Raw genomic sequence first — 27,062 nt, 5'->3', positions numbered from 1 at the left:
TGACTGCTGAATAATTACTAAATTGTCTCGGTTTAAAAATCAAAACTTCTCTCAAAGCCGCTTGAAATCCCTGTAAATTTTTAACAAATCGATTGAGTTTTCTGTTTGCCATGTTCTGCACACGTGCAAACAAGCAAGGGAGCAATGTCCCAGCAAACTCCTTCTTCTGGGCAGTCTCTTTGCACAGTTCCATTTTTCCCCAGCCAAAGATGGAGCCCAGAGAAAATGCTTTCAGTACATACAACAAACTAGTTTCTCAGGAGGAAATCATAGAGGAGGAACCTCCTCTCTACTTAAGCCAAGAGAAGCAACAAGGTAAGAAAACAACTTTGAGAAAATACACTCAGATTTAAAAAATAACAACACTGAAAGGAAAATAGAACATCGTACATTACATGTATCTGTTTGTGCGCTGCTGGAATCCTTGTTATTGATTCACCTCCGTCCTATGTAGTGTCCTTGACCACGGTGAGATCCGACTCTTCCTTGAATCCATACAAACTGCTTGTGCTGGGCCTTGTGGTGCTGGCTGTAATTCTACTGGCTGTTGACATTGGACTGGGAATCTATTGTAAGTATTTTTTTTTTTGGTATTATGTTATTGTAATTTTTCCACAGATAACTCATTCTAATAGAGCCACAGTAACATAAAATAGTTTAAGATTTGTACAAAATAGCAAGACAGTGTTTCTACGGTGGTCCTAAATTTCAAATCACACCAACAAATCACACAATGCAAAAACATTTAAAAGAAATCAAAATTAAATGTTATAAAAAGAAACACAACAAAACAGCAAAAGGTAAGAACTGTGGGGCATTGCTGATTGCATTGGATGGTGATGTTTGATTTTTGGCATTCTTCAAATGCGTCTTCAGTGTGCGCATGTAGTTTCATGATTAGTACGGAGCGTATCCTGTAATCACTTCATGTCAAATAACTTTTGGTTGAAATGATGGAAAACCATTTTCCAATCAGCAACATCACTTAGTACCTTCCTTTTCCTGTTTCCATAAAAAATAAACAACAATCAGGAAATATGAGTAATTTTCATAAATCGAAATTTTCAATAATAACAACAACAATAAGAAACCAGAAAAGAGATGTGGGGAAAGGGATGTGTTCCCATTGGCCCTATAGTCTAGCTCAGTTATAACATTCTCTGTGGTGAAATGTAAGGATCAGGATGTGACTACAATTTGAAAGCATTTTATTTAAATTTCTTAACAAGTTATCAACATTTTTATCTTCAAAACACAATGGATTCATGAATGATCGTTGGAAAATACTCATATCAATTAGATTTTAACTTTGTGAAATCGATGAGATCATATAGCCATTCAAAAAAAAAATAGTGGGCACGGTGTACGAATTACTTTTAAAATCCAGGGCACTACATAGTCCAGCACTATAAAGTTTTTTTATTAGTTAGGGATTTAAGGTGGGAATTCGGAAACAGCTAAACTTCTTTTGGCTTTGAGTTTTAAAGTGTTCTAATAATAATAATAATAATCCATTTTATTTAAAGCGCCTTTCACAAAACCCACACGTTACAAAACAAAGGTTAATATTAAACATTAAAAGCACAATAAAAATAAAAAGTGAATCAGGATGGGAAGGCAGAAATAAACAGATGAGTTTGGAGTTTAGATTTGAAAGTTGGTAGAGAGTCTATGCTACGGAGATCAGGAGGGAAGGAATTCCAGAGTTTGGGAGCCGAGCAGCTGAAGGCTCGGCTTCCCATAGTGACGAGTCGGGCCGGAACAGAGAGCTGAAAAGAGGAGGAGGAGCGAAGAGAACGAGAGGGGGTTTTGATATGGATGAGGTCGGAGAGATTAGGAGGAGCCAGGTTATGGAGGGCCATAAACGTGAACAGCAGGAGTTTGAATTTGATTCTGGAGGTTATGGGAAGCCAGTGCAGCTGGAGGAGAACTGGGGTGGTATGACTGATGGAGGGGGTTCTGGAGATGATGCTGGCAGCTGAGTTCTGGACCAGTTGGAGCTTATTTAGGGTTTTTTGAGGGAGACCAAAGAGAGAATTACAATAATCCAAACGAAAAGTGACCAAACTGTGAACCAGGACAGAAGCAATGCAAAGGTCCCCTAATTGTCTCATCAGACGAATCAGTCTTATGTGGATCGTTGTGTCACAAGAACAGGCAGACAGCTGGATCCAATAGCAGCAGGTTTATTAACTCAGCTAAATCTCCACAAAGCTAAATCAGTATCGGGCAGGCAGGGGTCGATAATACGCATGGGAGTATCAAAGGAGAAACAGGGGTAGTCAGGATCCAGGTGAGATTTGGGGCAGGCAGCAGGCAAACAGAGTCAGCCACTGGGTCAGGAAACAGAAGATCAGGTCCAGATACAATGCTCTGTAAAGAATGCAGAGTGGCACAAACAATACTTCACATTGAGTGAGTCCTAAGTGCAGTGCTTAAGTAGACTGTGATTGATTGAGTGAACGAGAGTCAGGTGTGTGGCATCCAGGAAGTGCACACTGGGGTTGCTGGGAGATTAAATGTTTTTAATGCTCTGGAGACTTCTCCTGCTGGTAACCAGAAGGGGAGACCGAGCTCCGACGTCTGACACATTGTTGCAGGTTTCCCCTTTTTTCCAGGACTTTTCTTTGCTTCTCATTGTGATTCTCTTATTGATTCTCTTGCTCATTATTTTCTTTGACCAGTTTGTTTTAAGTTTCACCTTCTGAAACCTCATATTCTATTCTGCTTCAGCTGTCATCTTGGCAGATGTATCAGTAAGTATTGCTGTTTTTTCTTCCATTCCATTGTCCCACAGCGGTGAAGCTAAGTTTAACCCGGTCTGGGGGTCTTCAGCAGAGCTTGTGGCCCTTTAAGTGGGAGGTGGGCAGGAGAAGCAGAAACTTGGTTGCTGGATGGAGCAGAAGCTTGGTCAGTAATAGAGCAGAAGTTTGGATGGTAACTGGGGCACAAGCGTGCTCAGTATCTGAGGTTGTGGTTTAAAAAGCTGGATTTCGGTGAACTGTCAGTTGTTGCAAAACCACAGCCTTCAATTAATGTATGGATGGATTTTATAGTCAAATTCTACAGCACTGGAATCCAACTTCTTTAGTCGGGCTGCAGCTGGAAATGCTGTCTTTACAACGCAGGGTATGACCAACATGTGTTGTCATAATCTTTTGAACTTTGTTAGATAAGAATGGGCTTATGCTGCATTTAAAATCGTTTTATATTTATGCACTTCATTTTCAAAATGCCCCCAGAATTATCCTGCTAGAAGTTTATAATAAATGAGTTCTATTATTGTACAATTTTAGTACCACCTAGACTGATACATCACTGCTTCCATTACAATTGTTTTTGACAGTATTAGATAATAGGAGATGACGATCTTTTTTGAAAATGCGATATATTTGGCTTCTTTGTCCCACTCACTGCAAACAGACTACAAACTGTCGGAAGGTAAAATTGGGAGGGATATCAGCATCGAATTCGCCAAACTCCAAGGATCCTACAACGATGCGATTCAAAGCAGAGATGCTGCTGAGGAACAGCTGGAAAAAGAGATCAAAGACCAAAGACTCACTAAATGGGAGCTCGATCACCTGGTCCGAAGAAGCAAAGACTACGAAAGGCAGACAGAGAAGCTCCAGCTGGAAATTGCAGCACTAAGATCCCACTTACCAATGATAAGTGAGAAGAGTCTTTTAAAAATATTACATGAGATTTTACAATGGTGCACATTAAAAAAAAAGTATGTTCCTCTGCTCCCTGGCTTTAGGGGAAGGCTGCAGACACTGTTTACCAGGTTGGACCTTCATGAATTCTCTGTGTTATCACTTCCCTTTCTCCGACTCATATTCATCCAAAACCTGGCTGGATGCGAGAGCTTTCTGCAAGAGGATTGGAGGCGACTTAGCAGTTATTGACAGCAGAGAGAAACATGTAAGACTAAATCTTAAGAAAGTACATTATATTTTTTTTATAAAGCTATGCATGTGCAGTGATTTGATTTTTAGGAAGCTCCTGTAATCTATTTTTCTCAAAGATTATGCCATTTATTCATCTGTGCATGTTTGTTTGTTTTCTTTTCTGTCAGCTGGCCATAATGAATTTGATAAACAACTACCAAGACCCCTCGAGACCAATACAGCAAAGTGGCTTCTGGATTGCCCTGAGAGATGGGGATGAGGAAGGGATGTGGAGATGGGTGGGTGGGACAAGACTAAGTGAAGGGTAAGATACTTCTAAAACAAGACAGAATTTATTCCGTTAAAGCCGCTTTGTTGAAAATAACCTTGTTTGCTGTCAAATTTTAAATCAGATATTGGAATGATGGGGAGCCAAACAACCTTAACAATGAAGACTGCGCGGCTGTTTATCCCAGAAACAACCCCTTTAAGGCGTGGAACGATGTATCCTGCACTTATCACCTGAAGTGGATTTGTGAAATGTTACCAAATTTCCAGTTTTGATCAAAACTTTCTTTGAAAAAGAGAAAAATCTTGTTTTTTCTAGAGAAGAGCTTCCCCTTTAGACCGTCTCTGAAAAATGTTTGTTCATGCAATAAACTCACAAATATATCAAAAATAAAATTAGCCTAAAAGCAAATCTATTTGGATTGTTTTATTGCAGCATTTAGTTAACACGATGTACATATGTTCTAGCTTTACAACTCTATACACTAGATTGCACATTATGCAAGAGCTGCCTAATTTTTACATTTGTTCCTGCATAAAATATTTAACCTATGCATCCATCCATCCATCTTCTATTACCGCTTTATCCTGTGCAGGGTCAAGGGGTTGCTGGAGCCAATCCCAGCTACTTTTAGGGCAAAGATGAGACGCACTCAAGGCAGGTCCCCAGTCACACACTCACATAACTAAAGGAGAATTTAAAGTCACCAATCAATCTTTGAACCATGTTTTTGGGCTGTGGGGGGAGGCTGGGGTGTTCAGGGAGATCCCATGCCTGCATGGGAAGAACAGGAAGACTCTACACAGAAGGGACCTAGACGGGTTTTTAACCAGGGCCCTTACGTTGTGTGGCAACGGGGCTAGTCAGCACACCACCATGCTGCCCAATAATTAACCTATTTGAAATTAAAATAACTGAAACTTATTTTTTATGACAATTCTGCACAGAATTCAACAGCAACATGGAGATGATGTGGTCTAAAAGATCTGGATTAAACTTTGACACGTGAATACAGCAAACTAATAAACTGTTTGGATCATTGATTATAAACACAAAGAAAAACTTCATGTTAACTAGTTATTTTGTACCAGCACAGTTTTCTCTTTGAATTTGACTTCCTGAAACGTGTCAGACATTCATAGCACAGCAAAGTGCTGCCGAAGCTGCTTGAGAAGCTTCTGTGTGTCAACGTGCTCAGGGAAAGCATCTTCAGACTTCTGGGCTGCCGTGTAGCTGCTCTGAAGGTCTCCGATCTAGACAGAGATGAAAACAGCATTTTGACACACATTTACCCGTACTTTTCCATGTGTGGGTTAGGAAGAAAAAGTCATACCTTTTCAGAGAGAATGGAAAAATTGAAATGTGGTTCATACATGTGAGGAGCAAGAGATGCAGCAGTTTGCAGGAAAGCTTTCGCCTGGAACAGACATTAAAACACATTAGTTTTTCAAAAAATAAAAACTTAATTTGTTCTAAAATAGTCTAGAAAGCACTGTATTCATTTATGAGGCACCATAGGAGGTCAATGTACAAAAAAGTAAAAAAAGAAATATACATTATTGTATTTTTTTATTGAAAGAGATAGCCTAAGCAAACCAAAATCCCAGACATTTTAAAGAATTTTAGGATTTACATGCAACATTGAGGCTGTTTTTGGTTATTGTAGATTTCTTTCTTTTTATAGAAAACCTGAAAATGTAATCACAGCAAAATGTAAAGATTGAGGGCACTTTGCAGCTTTTTACGAGCATTCTGTTTTCATATTTTCAGACCACTTAAAAGTCCTAAATGAAGTAGTTCCTCAAATGACCACTGGAGGCTTGTGTCAGATGGAAGCAAATTCCCCACCGATGCTCACAGAAGTTTTATGAACAGCCTGGTTGCAAACACTTTGCAACTTCAGGCTTTGTATACAGTATGCAGTTTAGTTGCACAGTTATTTTCACTCATTTTTTAAAAGTTTGGCGGATATAATTGCCTCACCTGTTCAATGTGACCTTTGCGCAGCTCCAGCACAGCCAGATTGTTGTAGGCCTCTGCATGGTCGTTATTCAATGCCAGAGCCAGTTTGAAACACTGATATGCCAGTGTCAAGTCCCCTATTCCCTAAAACACACAAAACGCATACTTTTGTAATACCAACTTGTGAGATCATCATCTTGTCTGCTTATTTACCTGAAATGCTTAAAAAAGATAAATTATGAATTATCTTCTTCACATGTTCACTCACCACAGCCACATGTCCAATGTTGTACCAGACCTCTGCTTGCTCTTCATCGCTACAAACCAGTCCCAGAGCCCTCTCAAATGAGGACAGCGCCATATCGTACTGCTGGGCGTAGAAACAGCACAGGCCCAAGTTGTTGTACAGCTGGCAATTATACACTCCCATCTGGAGCAGCCGTCTAGCAAGAGAAGATGCACATGGAACTGTTCATCAACTCTCATGTTATGACCTGGATTAGGGCTAGATTTACTGAAGAATAAACCCTGTCTGACCTGTAGAACCGTAGGGCGATCTCTGGCTGGTCAGTGTAGAAGTGATTGCTGCCGATACAAGCTATAGCCTCTACGTGGGTGTTGTCCTGTTTCAGGACGTCCTTGTAGTACTCTGTCGCTGAGGAGATGTTGTTCAACTCCTTAGAACAAATGAGAGGCTGTTAGTTCTGCCACTCATCTCAGTGAGGCGATCAGAGATTTTACAAAAGTACCGTACCTCATGGATGCGAGCTACTCCGGTTAAAAGGGTGACTTCTCCAGGGAAGTGGTCCAGGCCTTGCTTGAAGAGGTTGAGAGCTGTTACTGGTTGATCCATGCGCTGGTAAACCTAAAAGAAAACACAATCACATTTAAACGTTAAAGGCCTTTAAGAATAATTTTCATCTTCTTGACCGTTTTTCCCTTTCGGGGTCACGGGGTTGCCGGAGCCTATCCCGGCCACTTGGGCGCAGGCAAGGGATGCCCTGGACTGGTCGCCAGTCTGTCGCAGGGTAGAATATCCTCAATCACACGCCCATTCACTCTCACACTCACACCTATGGTCAATTTAGAGTTGCCAATCAACCTATGAAGCATGTTTTTGGACGGTGGGAGGAAACCGGAGATCCCAGAGAAAACCCACGCATGCACGGGGAGAACATGCAAACTCCACACAGAAAGGCCCCCCATTGATGTTGTGTTTTTCATGTCCCCCAGCCGGGACTTGAACCGGGGGCCTTCTTGCTGTGAGGCAAGAGCGCTAACCACTGCGCCACCGTGAGAATAATGTATTTTTAAACTCTGAACCAACTTCCTAGTATATTGCAACTGTTACCTTTGCAAGGTAAAGATATGTGTCCACTACCTCCTGTTGGTTTAGGGCAGATCTGAACTGTTTCTCTGCTTCTCTGTACAAACCAAGCCTGAAAAAAAAGATCCGGTTGGTCCAAATAGACTACTTTAAATGCAGCTTCACTAAAAATCTCTGCCAGTCCACAGTCACTTACCTGTAATAACATTTTCCCAGTTGAACTTTCCACCACCAGTCTTTAAACTGTGCGTGCTCTGTAGCTTGAGCAGCCAAATCCAGAGCCTGCAAAAGAAATCTGGGATAAAAAACACATCCAAAGGAAAGCTAATATTCAGGAAAAGAAGATGAACTATCACTTACATTTTTTACATCATTTTCATGATGAAATATGTATTCAAATAGTGTCTGAGACAAGAAAAGTTGTTTAGTTGACATGTTAAGATAAAAAACTTCATTTATATAATAGTCTTTAAGGAATATTTTTTCTTACTTTTGATAAATTCGGCTTTTGCGAATATTTGGCCAGATTTAGTCTGGACAGGTTTATAAAAGGTCCATCCGGATTGGTTAACATTGAAGCCTGTGGAAAGTGAAAACATGAGTTTGAGAGATTAATTTTAAACAAAAGACGGTATATAACTCAATTGTGCTACTGAATATGCTCATTTTAAGATAAATTTGGATTTGTCTTTTGATCTTTTGTAAAGGAATGAATGAATACTTACCGTTCCCAAGCGAACAAATCTGCCAGAAGAACTGGTGACAGGACGAGCAGTGCTTGCAGTGCGTGGGGTTTTGATTGCCTGCTCCATTGTTCCTGGGCGTCCTGATTGTGTGCTGGGCCTCACAAATCCTGTGATGGGGCGTCCAGACTGTGTCATGGGTCTAAATATCAGGCAGGAAAAAGGCTTGCTTAAGTAAAATAGAATTTATTGGGTTCATCTGTTAGCTCCATTTTTCTTTTGCTCATTACCTAACAGCTGGAGTTGGACCTCCACCCTGACTCGTTCCAGGGAGTCTCAATGATGTTCCAGGCCCTGCAATGAATTTTAGTTTTTGTCACTTGAGTATAAAGGGGAAAAAAAGAAGATGTTTTCTTAACTTCAAGGTTAAAGAAATCCAACCATACTTGCAACTTGTGCAATTGAGTTCTCATCGAGCATCATCTCAGCAATCCCCTCCTGATCAACCTCAATTTCATCAATGTACACCATCTCAGTCAGGGAACACGTTTTCAGGCTCCAGGCAGCCTACGACGAACAATCAGGCAGGGATGAATACACTTGTACAAACATGGGTAAACTTGTTATAGTCTTTACAATCAGAACTAAGGGTGAACAGCGAAAAACACACAAATAAAAAAAGAAAAATAATGAGAATAGCAAGAATAGACAGCAGAGAGTTACCTCTGAGATATGCAATGGTGCTTCCTTAAGAAAGTATGGAATAAGATAACAAAAAAGAATACAGTTGATCATGTGAAAGTAAGAGAAGAAATGGGGGAAAAGAAAGATGTGGCATGCAAAGTCATAGACACAATAATAAAAATAAATGTATTGTAATATTGACAGAAAAAGAAGTAAAAGAAGTGCTAAAGAGCTACTATAAACTGTACACATTCGACAAACTAGATTTTGCAGCAGCTTGCGGAGCTAACAAGCAAGCTCTTCTTAAGTACTAATCGGTAACAAAGCTATTATTTAGGCTAGCGAGGCTAAGGCTAGTGTACCTGATCGTAGGGGTTGTCGTGTAATATTTTTGTGCATATTTCCGAACATTGCTGAAGTTTTCGTCTTCTAAAGTAGCTCCACGCCAAAAACAATGGGTCCATCGTCACCTCCATTTCTGCAACAGGGAGGAAAATATCGTTTAAATCAGTAAGCAAACCTCTTACGAAGATAAGATGACGGCAAAGCCAAAGCTTCCTCTGTTGCTCGGCAACAACAGAAGAAGGCGGTTCTTTATGGTTTCTACTTCCTTTGTTGAATTAATTTTATTTTTTAGATTATTTTTTTTTTCAAACACCGAAACATAATATAGACAAGAAGAGAAACAGAAGAAACCAAATTTATGAAAAAACAAATAAACACAAAAAAGAAAAAGAAAAAAAATCTGACAGACCCAAATGACTCTAAATGCCAACATTCGCCACTAGAGGGCTCAAGTGGACAGAGTCCAAAACTTTTGCAAAGAGGGCCAGATTTGCTGAGGTGAAAATATGTGAGTGACAACCAATCAGCCTGCATTTGTGAACCCTTATAATAATATTAACCCGTAAGAATCCATGGTAATATCAGCGTAACAGAAAAATATCATAAATGTTTTAGTGGTCCACTTGATTTGTGGTGTATTCTACAATGTTTAGTTTTTCAGAAAAAATGGGTGGTTGGTTCTCATGGGTTAAATGCAAAATAACTATTTAATGAACTTTTTTTCAGTGGGAAACTTTTTTCATTTACTCACGTTGAACAGACATACATTTGAATACATTTTTACCAAAATTACTGTGAATTTTGTATTTGAAGACCAGAAATAAAATGAAGAAAAAATATATTTGGATAAAAAAATAAAACTTTTCGACAATAAATCTGGGTTTTGAATAAGTGTCAAATGTTCGTTATTAAATACTCAATGAAAAATTCTAAATGTAAATCATGTGAACAGTAAAACAACCCTGTTGTAACCAATGTCTCGTATTTACTGCGTGATGGAATTTGGCCAATCACAATCAAGAAATCGTGCATCCATTTTTTTTACAAAGTGCTAGGGGCCACATATTTTTGACAAAAGTTGAAACTTGTCTGTGACCTGTCTGTGTGGAGTTTGCATATTCTCCCCGTGCATGTGTGGGTTTTCTCCAGGCTCTCTGGTTTGCTTACACTTGCATATTATTAGGTTTATTGGTTTCTCTAAAGTGTCTCTAGGTGTGAGTGTGTGAGTGTGAGCCCAGCAACAGACTGCCAATCTGTCCAGGGTGTACCCCACCTTCGGCCAACAGTAGCCAGGACAGGCTAAGACATCCCCATGAACCCGAAAGGGATACAGCGGCTTAAGAAAATGGATGGATGGATAAACATCCCACAAGTAAATCAGTTAAAGCATTTCAACTTAAAAAGATTTAATTAAATTAATGATGTTTTCCAACAAATGTCACTCAAAAGACTAAAGAGATTAAAAATAAATCTTGATCTAAAAACCGAGTTTATTTTTTACCATTATCACACCTGTTGTTTTTGGATGATTTTAATGTCTATTTACAGTTAGATATGTCTAAGGATTTTTCTATTAGTCTGCAGTAACACCATGCTGTAATAGCGTGTCAGAATTCAGAGAATGTGAAAGTAGACTACTTGACTAGCAAGCTGAAACGTTTTTTTTTTCTGAAGTCAGTACTTCTAAAGGATTTTTTGAAAAAATAGAATGTAATAACAAAGAGAAAAGAAATAGAAATAATTGTGGGAGATACTTTTGTAAAATCCTCTTTTGAGTAGAATGTATTTTTTAAACAAAATTTAAAAAAAAGGAAAATAATTCAGAATCATTCACTGGTATATTTTTTTGTCTCTGCTTTTTGGCCTCGGTGAACAACCCTCACGATGCGATTGGTCGACGGGATGTGACGTCATGTTTGTAGGCGGCGCTTGTGTAATGACAGTACAGCTCCATCTTTGTGGGATTTGACAGGAGCATTGACCTGTGCCGAGGAGGACCGAGGGCGGAAGAAGTACAGAAAAGACTCCCACAATGGAAACGGCATCATAGAGACGTTGTTTTCCGAAAGAGGCTGAGAGTTATCATCCTGTCAGACGACGAGTCTGTTCATTTACACAACCCTGAAAAATGCCTTATTTCCGAGCTCTTGTTGGGATGGTCGAAATGCAACGGAACTAATGGAATACGCGTCCTTGAAATAACGTTTTTTTTTTATTACTACTATTGTTTTTTGTTTTGGATGACACGAGTGTATCAGAGAGACTACGTGACAGCAACGGAGAGACACACGGAAGTGCGGACATGGCTGACAGAACTGCTCCCAACTGCCACCTGAGACTGGAGTGGGTGTACGGATACCGGGGACATCAGTGCCGCAACAACCTGTACTACACCGCCGCCAAGGAAATAGTCTATTTTGTGGCCGGAGTGGGAGTCGTATACAACACTCGGGAGCACAAGCAGAAATTTTACTTGGGGCACAACGACGATATCATAAGGTAAAGTGATTGCGCGCGCGCACACACAAGACACAACAGTTTGTTTCAGCACCTTGGACAGCACCTTGGCAGAAAACCGCGTTGACAGCTTTGTGTCGTTCCGGTGGGTCCTGGTGTCACCTTGTACAATGTAAAACGATATTTTTTTTTGCAACAAGTCAGTGTCTTGCTCAAAGACACAACACCAACAGAAGATTGGATTGATTGGTATTTAAAAAATATAATTGTGTTCTCCCCCATATCTGATAAACAGTGTCACAGAATAAAAAACCCAAACGTGCATCTAAACCTAAATGTATATGTTTAGACCCGCCCCTTTCTTTAGATTCATAGTTGTGCTTGAACATGACTGTTTGGATAGTGGTCAATTACACACCCAGGCTGTCCTTTTTAGAAAAAGACAGCAAAATATTCCATTTTGATTTCCTTTCTATTGACCTTACCATCATTACCTGTGCCAGTCGTGTTGTGTGTTTCGTGTGTGTGTTTCCTGCATGGGTTGGCCTGGAGATGACTGGCTTCATAAACTGTCAGCCGTCAGATGGGCCGATGCTTCATTATTAATCACGCAGTAAAGCTGCTAACCCTCATCTGCCCTATGGTTGAAATTTCTGAGTTCACATGTACAGCTGAAGGAGACATATGAGTCATATTGTAATCTATTACTTTTTTAAGGAACACGCATCTTGGACAAGTACTGAATCCTTCACAGTCTCTATATTCATTGTGTAAGGTTGCATTGTTGAATATACTGTGACAGTGGCCATCCATAATTTTTTACAGTTTAAATTTGGTCTTGTTGGTTATTTAAAAAAAATTCTACACATCAAGAAATAGATTTCTCATGTTTATAAAATGTATACATCCAAAACAATAGTCTACCAATTTCTATGCTTATTTAGTGGACATGTGAGACATGAATTGTCTAACCATCAAGCCCAAACTAATATCCTCTGTGGATTTACCATTTTAACTGACAGAATGCATTTCTATTGGACAAGTCTTCATACTAGGACAAAGGTGATCCCCCCCAAAACAATTTTAGAGAGTTTGCACTAATCCAATTCAGGTCAGTAGTGACTCACATTGTAACAAAGAAATTGGACACTCTTGCTGCTGAGGTCAAAAGTTCAGACCTTTTCTTTCAATTTGTCCCCTTGCTGTCCTGGGTCAAAAGGTGACAAATGATGTTTTTTGACCTTTCAGGATTGTTTTCACCCTCTTAATTTATTTCTACCAACAGCCTTCTTTTACTGATCCTTTGTCTGATATAAAGGAGCTAATGGCTAAATGAACATTTTGAAATAATTTTTCTTAGAGTGTTTTTGTTTTAGTTTCACTGGTATAGATAAATAGATTTCTTCTTAAAAGTTTTTTCTGACAACTGTCTACATTTAAATTGAAATGTTCCAGTTGCTGCGTTTCTCAAAAAAAAAAAAAAAAACTCCCTCTGCACCTAAAACGTTTAAAAAGTTTCAATATTCATTTAAAATGTTACAAAAAACATTCTATGAATGAGAAAATCCTGTGAATGAAAAGTCATAATTTCACGTGGATGTTCTTATTTTCTTCTCATATGAATAACTTAAACTCTTGTTGAGTTTAAGAACACATTTAATTGGAACAATATGTTCACACTTAGAAAATTTTATATTTCATTAATTCTGAATTTATGCATGCATGAATTTCTGTATTTAAATTAATATTTGAATACTTATAAGAGAAAAACTCTAATCTTTCAGTCCAGTAACTGGTTTACATGAAGATACGTAAATGTTAATTTTTGGTTTTAGAAACTGTAAGATTTCTAAAACAAGAGATCCTAGTTTTTTTGTTTTTTTTCGCAAAACAAAACTTGGATCCTCAAAAATAACAAATTCTCTTGTGTTTGAACAGCAACAATCAGAAACTGTGGTCTTAACCCCTTGATGCCTGTGTTCATATCCAGCTATGAGAAAATACATTTTACTTATGTTTTTGCTTTCCAGTACATTCCAAATAAGTTAAGTTCATTTTGGAGCCAAACTGGTTTAATGCATATTTGAATCAATAGGCATCGAGAGGTTAATGCCCTGTGATAAAACAAAATTGTTTCTCTGTGGAGCAACTCTCCTTTACCTGCTAGATCATTTTGCTTATATATGTTTTGAATATGTTGTATACTTTGACAATTGTTTTAGTTCTTTAACAGCAGAACCAAAGACTTAAAAAAAATTGGTGTTTGATCATTTTTGCACCAGGTGAAAGAGTCAGGTCGTTCAATGATCAAAGGGTTGCCGGTTCAACCCCCGCTCCCCCCAGTCAACTGTCGTTGTGTCCTTGGGCAAGACCCTTCACCCTCCTTGCCTCCAGTGCAGCTCCACTGGTGTGTGAATGCCTATGAATGTCCTGGCGATGGTCAGAGGGACCGGGACCTGGCAGCCATGCCTCTACCATCACCAAGTATACATGAGGAGTGAACGAATAATTGACACATTGTAAGCGCTTTTAGCGTCTGGAAAAGCGCAGATAAATTTAATCCATTATAATTAAAAAACTAAGATGTTTGTGAGAAAATCGAGATCATGCAAACCTTTTTGAATTAAATTTAAATGAACTTACCGTGAGTACTATGATGAGGCTGTTTACTTCATTCAGATTTCGACACTAATTGCCCTAAACCAATGTTGCACTCTAGCATTTGACAGTGGGATTTAGCCAAACAGCCATAGCTAATAGAAGGCAGAAGAACCACAGCAGTCTGCTGGAGGCAGCGTCACCGGGGACGACATTTACCAGATTCTTCTGAATAGAGGCTTTAAGAAAAACAGCTGGATGGGAGATTTTACTATTTTGCATGCGGTATTTGATATATTATTAAAAGAGTAGCAGAAATGCAACGAGTGAAAGGTCAAATGTGTAACTGATAAGTTTGATTTTGAGTTAGATATTCTAGATTACCTGCCTCAGGCAACTTGTTTTTTTTATCTGTGTATGTCTGCATCTTTAAGTCTTCAAATCATTTTTCTCTTCTACTGGAAGCTATTTATATCCTCTTTGCTCTGATTATATAACTTGTAAAAAGTAAAATGTAACACGCCTGGTTAAAATCACTGCATTGGCTCCCTGTGCATTCCAGGATTGAGTTTATGGTTCTTTTAATGGTTTTTAAAGAATTTTATGGAATTGGACCTTGTTATTTAGGGGACTTGCTTTTAATATATGATCTGTCACAGACCCTGAGATCCTCTAGCACTGGCTTCTTAATTGTCCCTAAGGTGAGGACCAAAACACGAGAGGCCTTGTTCCAACATTACAGTCCTCGCCTGTGGAACAGCCTGTCGGAGAACCTCAGGGTTGCAGAAACTGTACAGGTTTTTAGAAGAGGCTCAACACCCACTTTTTTAATCTGCCTTATACATTACTTTTGGAATTGTTTGATTTGTATCTTTTTTTCCCTTTTTCAAAGCATTTTATAGTTGTTGTTGTTCCCCTTTTGGCATATCCCCTCGGGGGTCCCCACGGATAATCAGCCTTCACTAAATCACGCAGGCGGTTTGGCAGAGATTTTTACGCCTGATGCCATTCGTGACACAACCCTGTGTTTACGGGCTGGAGGCCGGCACAGGGAGACCCAGACTTGAGCTCCATTCTGGTTACATAGTTAAGTGTCTTGCCAAAGGATGCATACTGGATCCCTTTTCTGGGGTGCTACTGGCTCCGCCTGTCGGGGGGCAGTGCTTGTTCTCATTGGAACAGCTGGGGTTCCGTTTTGTGGCCTAATACCTGTATAATGGGCCTTCCACTGCTCTGGGTCGGACGGGAGCTGCAGCAATGACCCCCGTGGTCGGGCCGGGCCTTGGTATAAATTAATCTCCATAATACGGTTTCTACCCGGCAGTACTAAGCCAGACAGCTTCTTTAGAGCTGCACTTCTTAAGTCTTTGTTCATTTTTAATATAAGAGTTTTGTTGGGCGAACTGGGTGGGTGGAGGGCAGAATAAGAGGAAGGAGGGGTGCTAATTCTGTGAAAATTTCCTGTTTGTATTTTTTTCTATGTTTCTGTTCTTAAAAACTTTTCATTTTTTAATTAGCATTAATTTGCTTTTATGTTGAGAGCTTTGTTCCTTATCCCGGATGAAAATCAATTTTTGTTTAATTTTCTAATCTAAAAAAAAAAAATCCTTGTTTCAGGGCTTATAAATTAGGTAAATCCAACATGAAATGAACAACAGTGTCCATAATCCATAATCTAAACCTGCTTTGGTCTAATTACAGTCACAAATGTGACTCTAGCACAGAACTGCATGCATAAACCACATACACCACCCAAATCAAATCAAACCAAACTTTATTTATACAGTGTTTATATTACAGGCTTTCTGAAGACAAAGTGAACCAATTTAAATAAACAAATGAATTTATTCTAAATTATAATTGTGGGTAGAAAAAATCAAACTATCATCACTACGATTTATTCTAATAAAATAAAATGAAAGTAAAGAAAGACTTGAAATGGCAAACATGTTTGTAGGCTGTGGAAGAGGACGCCGGAGTGCCAACAGAAAACTAATGTATTCACAGAGAGAACATCTATTGTAGTGGGTGACAGGGACACCACATCACTCCAAAAACAGAATCTATGAAAGTGTGTTATTCTCTGGTGAAGAGAACACTAAAAGGAAAGGAATAAGGTAGTTCATGAAAATAACACAGAAGCAGATCAACCTTTCTAATTGATATATAGCTTAGTAAAAAACAGGCAATTATGATTTTTCATTTTCCTCAGAAGAAATTCATTTTAGATAAATTATGGCTTCTTAGGCTCCAGCCGATGCCCTCATCCGGAACATTAAAATCCCACATTCTGAACCCTCCACTACCGTGTTTAACAGTAACATTCAAACATTTTTGAACGCTTCAAATGTGGTTCTGTATATATAATCAAGGGAACTCTCTCCATTTTAAATCCACTTTTCAAATGACTTCAAGCAGTTTTAAAGGTTTTGTGGGTTTTTACTGATGAAGCCCTGCAAACCAAAGTATAACTGTTCTGTTCTCTATGAAGAAACAAAATAAAAGCCACTTAACACTTATCACAGAAGATTAACTTGTAATGTTTTATAATGTGCTGGTTTTGGTTTTAACAATAAATGCAAGTTTTAAATTTTGCTGGCAACATTTTAATGAATACTTTTTGTTCACAATGGTTAAAGCTAAAGTTATCTATTTATGTGTTTACATTTGCCATCTTTTACTGCTAACTCCCAAAATATAAAGGAGGTCTGATTTGCTCATGATAAACTATTTATTATCTTTTATTGAAGTAGTAGTGAATAGCATATAATGAGTACTACCTTCAATAGTATAATTTTTAGGGAAAGCACTTTGAGACGCTTTTTGTAGTAAAAGAGCTCTACAAATAAAGTTGAATTTGATTCTGAACATACCATATTTTTTCTTTAAAATATTTGAAAATGAAAAAGATGTCCCTGTTTTATTCTACCTAAGAAAAACAATGCAATGGGGATTTTCCAGTGTAGGCCTTGCAATTCTATTTTAGAAAAATTGTTCTTAGTTGAGGAAAAAGATTATTGTAATCTAAAAAGTCTGCTTGGTAATAAAAGAAAGCAAAGATTAAAAAAGGGTGGGAGAGAAGGAGCAGACTTTCCCTATTATAGTTGAAAAGAAAATGAAGGATAACGTCTTCCAGTTTGCCAGCAATAATTTGTAGACTCTGAGCACTAGACATGAATGAAACCAGGCTGTGTGTGCGTGCAGGCATAATGAAGTTAATTGAACCATGTCAGATAATCAAGCTGCCCCTCTGTTTTCATGTTCCGACCCATCACAGATTTAATGTGTTCATCTCATTTCAGTGCTCTGTGCAGTGGCAGTAAATCCCTCGTCTGCCCTCGGCACACAAGCGCAAGCACGCAAATGGCAAAGCTAACCCACGACTGCTCGCTCTTCACAGTTTGGCGCTACATCCGGAGCGTGTGTTGGTGGCCACAGGACAAGTGGGCAAAGAGCCTTACATCTGCGTGTGGGACTCCTACACCGTGCAGACGGTGTCCATCCTTAAAGACGTCCACACTCACGGCATCGCCTGCCTGGCTTTTGATCTTGAAGGACAGGTGGGAAGCAAAATAGTAACTTTTCATCTTTTTTTATTATTAAAGACTGATTGGTTATATCTTTTAATTCATGAATTTGGAACGATCCGTGTGAAATGGGTAAAAAAGAGAAATTGGAAGCTGAACCAAAGTGGAGAAACTAAAGCATTCATCATGTCCTTAACAATATCCAGCATTGAGCATCTTGGCAAAAAGAATAAACTATTATTTATTTATTTTTATCACCAGTGCATTCAATCATGTTTTGTTTTTATATCTGCAAACTTGTTGCTGTTTAATGTTTCAATATTGCAACCAGACACCATTCAACATCATCATTGCTGTCAGCCAGGCTTTCAGAGTTCAGTGTTTTGACTTTTGCTTTTCCTCTTTTGTGCTTTTCTCTTTTTTATAAACGAAGAGTCACAGAGATGACCCAGTGCTATTTTTTTTGCTCGGTTTGGGAGCTTGAGAACTAGATAGAATGTGACAGCGTTTAGTGGCTCTGTTTACTCTCCTTCACTTCTTTCCTGGATCCAGAGATATAGAAGCTAAACACACATAACATTTACTAGGAATCCATTGTATGGTCACCCTGTTCATCATTAAGACAATATCAAAAAAGATGCATTGATGTTCTAGACATCTAGTACGAGCTGTGGGGGTGTCATGTAGAATAAAAAGTACATGAAGCCAAGTCCTTTGTTCCACTTTGTGCTTCTTCTAACCATTTAACAGTTTAGTACATGTCACATAGTGCTTTTGCTGGGTTTACATTCAGGAAGTTGACAAGCTGAATACATTATTATGCTAAATCTAAAACCCTAATTAAGTTTCAAGAAGATTAAAAATGCTGCAGGTTATATGTCAACAGCTAATTGATTTACTAAACAACAGACCTACTTTGTTAACCGTGTACTGTATTACTTTAAATTTGTAATTAAAATTTGGTTTCAGAAAATATTGGTACTTCTTGAACCAGTCTTTATGGAGAATTGCAGCCTTAAAAGTATCACTACTAAGCTTATATTTGTCAGTATTCACATAGGATATTTAACCAACTGTCTTGTTGTTTTTTAAAGTTTTGTCAAAACCAAAGATAAAACAAAAATCTATTAAAATCATCAAAACATTGCTTTACTTTTTTTTTTTTTTTTACATTTTTTCATTTAAGGAACTGAACTTACTGTTAGGTAAGAAAAATTCTTAAGTCATGTCACTGACTGCAAATTTTCCCACTTTAAAAGATGAGAAAGGCCTGTCATTTTCATCACAGATAAACTCCAACTATGAGAGGCAAAATGAGGAAAAAATCCATAAATTCACATTTGCTGATGTTAAAAGAATTGACTTGCAAATTATGATAAAAAAAATATTTAGTCAATAACAAAAGTTAATCTCAATAATTTTTTATACAGTATGCAATTTGGTAAATGGTAAATGGCGTATACTTATATAGCGCCTTTCTTCCTACAAGGACAAAGCGCTTTACAGTCACAGACCCATTCACCCAGTCACACACACATTCACTCACACATTCACACACTGATGGCGGCTCCGCTGCCAAACACAGGCGCCTGCCTACCACCAGAGGCAAGGTGGGGTTCAGTGTCTTGCCCAAGGACACTTCGACTCATGGGCGTGCAAGGCGGGAATCGAACCTGCAATCTTATGATCATGGGTCGACCGCCCTACCGCTGCACCACGGCCGCCCCAAAAAAATTTGCTGGCAATGAGTAAGGCTACATCTTTTCTGTAAGTCTTCACAAGGTTTTTGCACACTTCTTCTTGTATTTTGGCCAATTCCTCCATACAGACCTTCTCCAGGGCATGGCCTGTACATGAAATGTGGACTGAGTGACACCTCCCCCCTCATGTTCCAAATAGGAAGTACCCACTGGTTCCATAGACTTCTTTAGAGATATAAATAGCTATTACTCAGTTATTGTATTTGTCAGAATAACTGTTTTTGCTCTGATAATCTTTTTACATGTTCTTGCTAATCCTCATTTTTTAGATATTCTTTTCTGTAGCACAAGCTATTCAAGAAATAAACTGACCAATCAGATGCCTCAATAAAAGTATGTGGCCTTAAGTCAAACATTTAAAGCATTTAATTGACAGATTCTCATGACCATGCTTTCAAATGGTAGGGGTGTGGCCTTCCAACAAGCTCACTCCTGATTGGCAAGAGTGGTTGCCATAGAAATAATGGCTCAGACTAATTCGGATGAATCCCTGTTTATTGACGTTGTCTGACTCGAACATGGTGATGTTCTTATTGCAGAAAAGTGGCTATTTAATTGACTTCATTTTGTTGGAACCGGAAAGTAAGTCATTTTCTATGGATGATTTTACACTCTCTCAGTCCGGTTCTCTTATACAGTAAATGCTCTAGGTTAGTGATGGTTTGAGCCTGTTGCTGGGCAACACGAACTTTCAACTCCCTCCAAATGTTTTCTATGGGGTTGATATCTGGAGACTGGCTAGGCCACTCCAGGACTTTGAAATGCTTCTTAAGAAACTACTCTTTCATTGTCCGGGTGCTTTGTTTAGCCTTATTTTCATGCTCAAAGACTTATGCTTCATCCTCAGTGTTATCACTGATGGAAGGAGGTTTTCACTCAATACCTCATAATACATGGTCCCATTCAATCTTTCCCTTACATAGATCAGTCATCCTGGTCCCATTGCAAGCCCAACAGCCCCAAAGCATAATGTTTCCACCCCCATGCTTCACAGTTCTAAAGCCTGGGGTGATATTTCAATGCAAATCAAAATTATTTCTTCTCCAAATACAAAAAGTTACGTTTTTTCTTAAAGGTTGACCTTCTCCCAGTCCCCATCTGGATCATCCTTATGCTCTCTGGCAAACTTCAGAGGGGCCTGCTCATGTACTGGCCTAAGCAGGGGGACACGTCTGGCACTGCAGGATTTGAGTCCCTGGCAGCGTCGTGTGTTACTGATGGTAGCCTTAGTTACTTTAATCTCACCTCTCTGCAGGTCATTCTCTAAGTCATTCCCCGTGTAGTTCTGGGTTTTTGCTCACAGTTCTTGTGATCATTTTAAACTCTTGATGTGAGATCTTGCACTGAGCCCCATACTGAAGGAGATTATCAGTGGACTTTTTCCATTTTCGAAAAAAAATGCTCTTTTCTTCAGACCAAGCTCATTGCCTATTACAGGTTCAGTCTGTCCTGATTTGTGCAGGTCTGTCATATTGTTTCTGGTGTTTTATGGAAGCTCTTTGGTCTTGGCCATAGTGGAGTTTGGAGTGTGACTGTTTGAGGGTGTGGCCAGGTGTATTTGATTTAATGACAAGTTTGGACAGGTGCAATTAATGCAGGTAACAAGTGAAGAACAGAGGAGCCTCGTAAAGAAGATGATATATTACAGAGGACACTGTAGTAAGGGGAGTGCGTGATTATAGTTATTTACCATCCATACACTTTTAAACATTTAACTATAATAAGTTTTCTCCTTAATGTCACATTAAGGAATGTTAAGGTCATCAAAGTCTAAACATTTTTAGGCAATTAATTTAATATTTGAACCAACAACCATTAAAAAAAAATCATTCAGCCTACCCACATGCTCACTATCACTTGGGTTTGCCTCCCAAAAATATTTATAATAATGCTGTACAAATACTGCTTCCATACACAGCCAAACAGCTGGTCTTTAGAAAATCAATTCAATCATAAACTATGCCAAAGAAAAGGATTTCCATGAGAGCCGCTCTCGTCTTCTGCTCCACTGCCACTGCTGCTTACTTAGGCAGTCAGCTATAGGTGGCTCCTCCAGCTAAAGGACACAAATGTGCTTATGCTAAAAGTGCCAGGGGCTGGACAACTGTTCTCTTCTGGTCTGCAGCCATTATTAGCCTTTTTATTGTGGCCTCCATCCTCCATCCATGTAACTAAGCTCATGGTGGTGGGTGGTTGAGGGCAAACTTCTTTTTGTGCTGTCTTTCCAGTGTTTGGTGTCTGTCGGCTTGGACTCAAAAAACACAATCTGTGTGTGGGACTGGAGGAGAGGGAAGGTGCTGGCGGTCGCTCCTGGTCACACAGACAGGGTAAGCTCATTTTTCTTTAACTGTTTCCACCACAGGCCTCATCACCTCCTGCATAAACTCACAAACAAGTTCGGCTTGATTGTTTGTGTTCTTTCCAGAACATTTCTTAGAGGTTCATAGGTAATTAAAAAGGATATTAAAAAAATAATTTAGAAAAACCTCAGCTATAATAGTTGGAGTGCAAATAAACACATTAAAATGTTAAGTATCTGAACTTAATCCTATTCAGTGAGACTTATAAAAGAAAATATTCCCAGTGTTTTATACATTTTTATTTCTTGCAGATATTTGATATATCGTGGGATTTGTACCAGCCAAGCAAGCTTGTAAGCTGTGGTGTCAAACATATCAAGGTAAAGCAATTTTTGGGTCATTTTCAGATGCTGTAAACCCCAGGCATAATAGCCACTATAAAATTATACTTTTTAGGAAGTTGTTGATCCTTTTTCCCCTTAATTTCTTTATATTTTCTTAGTCACATATAAACCTTAAAATAGATTTATGCAATTTTCTTTTTTTTTTTGGCGTCCACGGTTATTAGGCACTTATCAAATCTAGGGCAGGCAGTGAACTGGGAGTCTCTCCACAAAAATCTGTAGTAATTTCCACCGCAAAGAAGATTTTTTTTTCTCTTAATATGATGATTCTGCTGCTTTGTCCATGCCTACTCCCTTTCAGCCTTCTCCATTCAGCTTTTGAAAACAGTCTGCTGTATGAACTGCAGCTGTGCCCACTTCCTTATCCGCCCCGATCTCTATCACTTTATGCAAAAGTGGTCCGCATGAATCCACAATGAATTGATGCAGGGTGTCATCCCCGTCTTTTCTCTGAGGATATACACAATTGTGTGGTATAGAGGCTTATGTCCAGAAAACATAAAAATGAATCATGCTCAAAATGAAAATGGGCCCCCTGGCCTTGTGCAACTAAACAGTGCAGCAGGCTTAAATGGGTTTGAAGCTTTCAGTACAGTCTACTGGGCTTATTTCTTACTGGTTGCAAACGTCTCACTGATGACTCCCTTTCTTAAATCCGACCCGGCCTGCAACCCCACTCATAGTAATTCCCTTTTGAACTTTCCCTCTACTGCTGTAACACAGAAATTCCCTCCAGCCGCTGTGGAGTCCTTCCCCCCTCCCACTCCACCACCCCTTTCACCATCTCTGCTGAATCCTTCAATCCAGCTCTTCCCATCCTCCTCTCCTTCCCTCGTGTCTGGTTTTCTGATGCCAAGGCGATCCAACAGTTGTCCCGCATAATTCCCCAGTCTTCACACTGCTGCCCATGTGACATCTGCTCCCTCGGCCTGTGCTCGCTCAGCGATTATAGCACTCAGAGCATGCAGGAGATTTAGTCCCAGTAATCCACTCACTAGAGGGCTGATGAAAACACAACCTCTGTGATGAGGACACTTCCCTCATTGCACAGATCCTCATAACTATTTGTGTTTCAATTTGTTCTGGGCAACTAAGACCTTAGTTTGCTCTTATTCTGCCTTCCAACACACACTCACCCACATAGGCATACATATTTGTATAATTATTTTTTTTTTTTTTTTAGAGCTTTGGTGCTGCCAGCCCTAATGACTCTAAATTGTCCTTCATAAGCACGTATATTTTCCAGTGAATGTGTTGCTTTACACTCCAGTTTTAGCATGGTTAAATACATATTTTTTATGGGTTTTTTTAAATATTTTTTTTACAAATTAAATTTCAAACGCATATAAGCTGTGAGAATTAAAATTAGAACTGAGCCTAGAGTTCTGAACATTAAAACCTTAAACAATTTGCGAAAGTTACTATAACACTATAATAAACGTGTTTAACAACCAGGGCCCATACTGTGGATAAAGGCCTAACCTCATTTTGCCAAGTGACTGTATAGTTGTGTGCATTGGTTTACACTGAGGACATTATAAGCTGTCTATTCAGCCCGTACAAAGTCGATGATAACTAGGTGGGGAAAAAACAGCCTGTTTGTGGGATTACACAAAAACCAATGAGCTAGGATTTCTTTTCTGTTGTTATTTAGTCTGGCAATGAAAGATTTGGAGGCTAAATTTTGTAGAAAATCCCCAATAATGTATTATTTATTTATTTATTTATTTATTTATTCATTTATTTTTCTTTAATAGAAATTCCCAAATCAAGCACGGATTTGTTGGTTTGCTTCTTTTTTACTCTGTTACCATCTATGTTGGTAAATTCCTTATACCTAATTATTTAAGATTGGCACCTTTCCCATTTAAAGGAGAAAAGTAGGTGTCATCCAAAGAGAATCAAGACCACCATGCACTTGGTGGAGAGCGGGTGTATGGAAATGGAATCAGGCCAGAATGTCTTATTTCTAAGTCCCAGCCCTGTGAGACTAACTTACCTGGCACTGCTTCCAGAATTGTTGCCTCATTTTACCCTCTTTAGTCAAGCGGTTGTGGTTGGTAGTTTCATTGGATCATTTTTGTGACAAAAATAATAGATGCTTGGATGTAAATTGATGCAATCACTTCAACTTGGCCTCCAGCTTGTGGCCTCATTATAGACTCTTCTGGTGTACCATCTCCTAGTAATACAAGTGCAAAGGGATTAGCACGCACCCATGCCTCCCTGCCTTATCAGTTGTGGGCAGAGAAGGTAGCGCAGTTCTGTTGAATTCAACCCCACTGTTTCTGCTGCAGACTACGCCGCAAAACCTCCTGACAAGAAAACCAGCACTTGACACACTTTTACCTTATTGCAAAGCTGCAAGAACGTCTCCCATTTTTACCATCGATTTGCTTGCTTGGCTCCCCCCCCCCCCCCCCCCCCCACACACACACACACACACACACATGTCAGCCTGTACATGGTGCAAATGTTAGAAATCTTAGCTGCGGATCGGATAAGCCCTGTTCCGTTAAAGTGCTAAGGAGCCTTTATAAATCTCAAGGCAGGGCTGTATCTTAGTCTGTGATGCCTGTCCCTGATAATCGACCCCTCCTGTTAGCACACAGACTTTCTGTCTGTCTTTCTCACATATATTAGAAGGGGTGCGACAGGCTGTCGCAGTAAAGGTGCTCATTTGTTTGCCACCAATGCTTAACAACCTTTTGCACACAGCAGGAAAAAAAGAGACGTCCTTTTCCTTTGTCTCGTTGCTGATGAGCATGTCTCCTTTCTGCGTGCAGATTGAGGTGTTTAAGTATTCGAGACGCCATCCCCAAGCTTCATCCCTGTGATCTCATCCCCAAGCAGACGAGGCTTCTCTCGTTCCTTCTTCCTTCTTGTGTTAGAGATTTAGCCCTCAGACGAAGCCGTGTCCGTGCATCCCAATGACCTTGTTCATAAATAATGAGCCTGCATGTGTGTGGTAGTGTGTCTGTGTCTGTGCATGCTGATCAGGTGGTTGCAGCAACAGGCCCCTAGCAAAAAAAAGTGCACTCTCTCCTCCGTGTGCATTGAATTTAACTTTATTTCTATGCATTTACCAAAGGTTTTGAACCCCCCTCACATGCTGTCATACTTGCCTTTTTAGCCACAGTCTTCTCACACCACCTCTGTTTGCAGTTTTGGAGCTTGTGTGGTAATGCTCTAACACCCAAACGTGGGGTGTTTGGCAAAACAGGGGATCTCCAAACCATCCTCTGCCTTGCTTGCGCCAAGGATGAGATCACATATTCGGGTGCCTTGAATGGTGACATCTATGTTTGGAAAGGGATCAACCTGTTGAGAACCATTCAAGGAGCTCATGGGGTATGTATATACGATGGGTTGTATTTATGTGCTACTTCTCCCAGGCTGCTTTTCCAACGCACATAAGCTGTCACATATCTGAGTGTAATAATAAGCAAACACATTATAATAAAAGTCCCTTTGTAAATGTTACTTAATGTATAATTAAGCATTAATTAACTATGAAGTAAATTGTTAACAGCCACTTTTATCCATTATTTTGCATTACTAAGTGTTATCATTTCATCATACATTAGGCAATGTATGAAAGTGGGTGTTCACACTTTATTTATAGTTAATTAATGCTTAATTATGGATTAAATAACATAAATAAAAGGGCCCCTATTAGAAAGTGTTACCAAAGCATCTAGTGAAGTTAATAAGGTTTGAAGCAAGACATGTTTGTATAATTTGATTCTGCCCTGTAGAGAAAGATCAGCCTTTTGCTCTGCAGGATTAAATGATATCTATGGGATCAACATCTGGGTGAGGGGGTAGTCAAATGGGGGAGGGGTAATAACTACGGTACATGATAATTCCAGCTTTTTGTGATGCCAAATGTCTCTCTAAGGCCTCAACTTAAGCACGTTTCCCTTTTGAGGCAAAGGAGTTTTAAAATTAATTGATACAGAACCATTTTTTGAGAGAACCTTGGTAAACAAATGACATTGTACTAGTCAAAGTAAAATCTGGATGTATTGTCTTCATGGAATAGATCCTTACAGCCTTTCCTTTCTTCCAGTCAGGGATTTTCAGCATGAATGCCTGTGAAGAAGGTTTTGCCACCGGAGGTCGGGATGGCTGTGTCCGGCTGTGGGATCTTAACTTTAAACCAATAACTGTCATCGATCTCAGGGAAACAGACCAAGGATATAAAGGTGAAATAAAACAGCCTTTTTTTTAAAATTAAGGGTTAGTTTATAGAAAACGTTTGCACACAAACATACAGTATGTGACAACATAACCAACACTTTTTGCTGACAAAAGCCATTCTTTCTGACATTCCTTCCCCCTTTACTAACATTTTCCCATTTTTGTTTCCTATTTCCTTCATCTCCTTTACTCTTGTCTTGGATCTAACAGTAGCTAGAGGTGAAAATAGCAGAGGTGGGTAATGTTATAGAGGGTGTATTAAGCAATTGTAGTCTGTCTGTAGCAGCTTTCATGCTGTTTTGTTCTCCTCTTGTTAGTAAATCCAAGTTCCTTCACAGTTTTTCACCACATATGGATGTTGATTTCATCTACAGCCTTATGCATAAAGCCAAGTGCAGCATTTAGTGAGAATGTTTCACTGAAACCATTGCTGAAACTTCATTACTTAATTTTTATCCCATGAGGTAATGATTGAAGTGAAACTAATCTAGTCAGTGTTTTCTGTAAACATTTGTGCAAAAGTACTTTAATTTTTAGGGACTTGTCAAGTGGGTTGCATCATGGAGGACATCGCTTGCTTTTGTCTGTCATGGAATCTATACGGACTCCATGATGGTGAAATCAGAAACTGTT

The 27,062-nt window shown here is 39.2% G+C and overlaps 3 protein-coding genes across 8 annotated transcripts in view; 2 read left to right on the top strand and 1 right to left on the bottom strand.

The window, feature by feature from the left end:
• The first annotated feature begins 4 nt into the window (after nucleotides 1-4).
• LOC101164113 (CD209 antigen) lies at nucleotides 5-4,590 on the top strand. The gene is made up of 6 exons (XM_004082323.2): nucleotides 5-315; nucleotides 455-571; nucleotides 3,424-3,672; nucleotides 3,761-3,924; nucleotides 4,079-4,215; nucleotides 4,304-4,590. The coding sequence occupies exons 1-6, from the start codon at nucleotides 111-113 to the stop codon at nucleotides 4,452-4,454; spliced, it is 1,023 nt and encodes a 340-aa protein (XP_004082371.1). The 5' UTR covers nucleotides 5-110; the 3' UTR covers nucleotides 4,455-4,590.
• Nucleotides 4,591-9,427, bottom strand: ttc8 (tetratricopeptide repeat domain 8). 2 transcript variants are annotated; one of them, XM_020713777.1, is made up of 15 exons: nucleotides 9,198-9,383; nucleotides 8,875-8,898; nucleotides 8,598-8,718; nucleotides 8,442-8,505; nucleotides 8,194-8,353; nucleotides 7,959-8,048; nucleotides 7,829-7,873; nucleotides 7,665-7,750; nucleotides 7,493-7,580; nucleotides 6,896-7,006; nucleotides 6,679-6,818; nucleotides 6,410-6,584; nucleotides 6,163-6,285; nucleotides 5,513-5,596; nucleotides 4,591-5,432 (listed from the first exon to the last, which is right to left on the bottom strand). In XM_020713777.1, the coding sequence occupies exons 1-15, from the start codon at nucleotides 9,309-9,311 to the stop codon at nucleotides 5,316-5,318; spliced, it is 1,542 nt and encodes a 513-aa protein (XP_020569436.1). In that variant the 5' UTR covers nucleotides 9,312-9,383; the 3' UTR covers nucleotides 4,591-5,315. The 2 variants fall into 2 exon arrangements, with proteins under 2 accessions (XP_020569436.1, XP_004082369.1); XM_004082321.2 differs by lacking the exon at nucleotides 8,875-8,898 and having other exon boundaries at nucleotides 9,198-9,427.
• A 1,614-nt stretch (nucleotides 9,428-11,041) lies between these two features.
• eml5 (echinoderm microtubule associated protein like 5) overlaps nucleotides 11,042-27,062 on the top strand; it is a 36,717-nt gene continuing 20,696 nt past the window's right edge. For 3 of the 5 annotated variants that reach the window (XM_020713776.2, XM_020713774.2, XM_020713773.2), the window contains exons 1-7: nucleotides 11,042-11,679; nucleotides 17,636-17,795; nucleotides 21,751-21,849; nucleotides 22,134-22,202; nucleotides 25,392-25,577; nucleotides 26,299-26,434; nucleotides 26,640-26,663. In XM_020713776.2, the coding sequence (XP_020569435.1) occupies nucleotides 11,483-11,679; nucleotides 17,636-17,795; nucleotides 21,751-21,849; nucleotides 22,134-22,202; nucleotides 25,392-25,577; nucleotides 26,299-26,434; nucleotides 26,640-26,663 (871 nt within the window). In that variant the 5' untranslated portion in view covers nucleotides 11,042-11,482. The remainder of the gene's footprint in view (nucleotides 11,680-17,635; nucleotides 17,796-21,750; nucleotides 21,850-22,133; nucleotides 22,203-25,391; nucleotides 25,578-26,298; nucleotides 26,435-26,639; nucleotides 26,664-27,062) is intronic. The other 2 variants (XM_011490410.2, XM_004082576.3) reach the window with 1 other exon arrangement.

Source organism: Oryzias latipes, chromosome 22 (genome assembly GCF_002234675.1).
Source record: "Oryzias latipes chromosome 22, ASM223467v1".
NCBI classification, from domain to species: Eukaryota; Metazoa; Chordata; class Actinopteri; order Beloniformes; family Adrianichthyidae; genus Oryzias; species Oryzias latipes.
Note: the sequence above shows the minus strand (reverse complement) of the source record. Positions and strands in the feature narration are given on the sequence as shown.

Coding starts and splice junctions, on each gene's coding strand:
- ttc8 (XM_020713777.1), bottom strand. CDS start 9,311: ATGGAGGTGACGATGGACCCATTGTTTTTGGCGTGGAGCTACTTTAGA. Junction 7,874..7,958: donor AAAAGCCGAATTTATCAAAA/GTAAGAAAAAAT, acceptor TTCTTGTCTCAG/ACACTATTTGAATACATATT. Junction 7,751..7,828: donor ATGAAAATGATGTAAAAAAT/GTAAGTGATAGT, acceptor TTTCTTTTGCAG/GCTCTGGATTTGGCTGCTCA.
- LOC101164113 (XM_004082323.2), top strand. CDS start 111: ATGTTCTGCACACGTGCAAACAAGCAAGGGAGCAATGTCCCAGCAAAC. Junction 572..3,423: donor CATTGGACTGGGAATCTATT/GTAAGTATTTTT, acceptor CACTGCAAACAG/ACTACAAACTGTCGGAAGGT. Junction 3,925..4,078: donor TTGACAGCAGAGAGAAACAT/GTAAGACTAAAT, acceptor CTTTTCTGTCAG/CTGGCCATAATGAATTTGAT.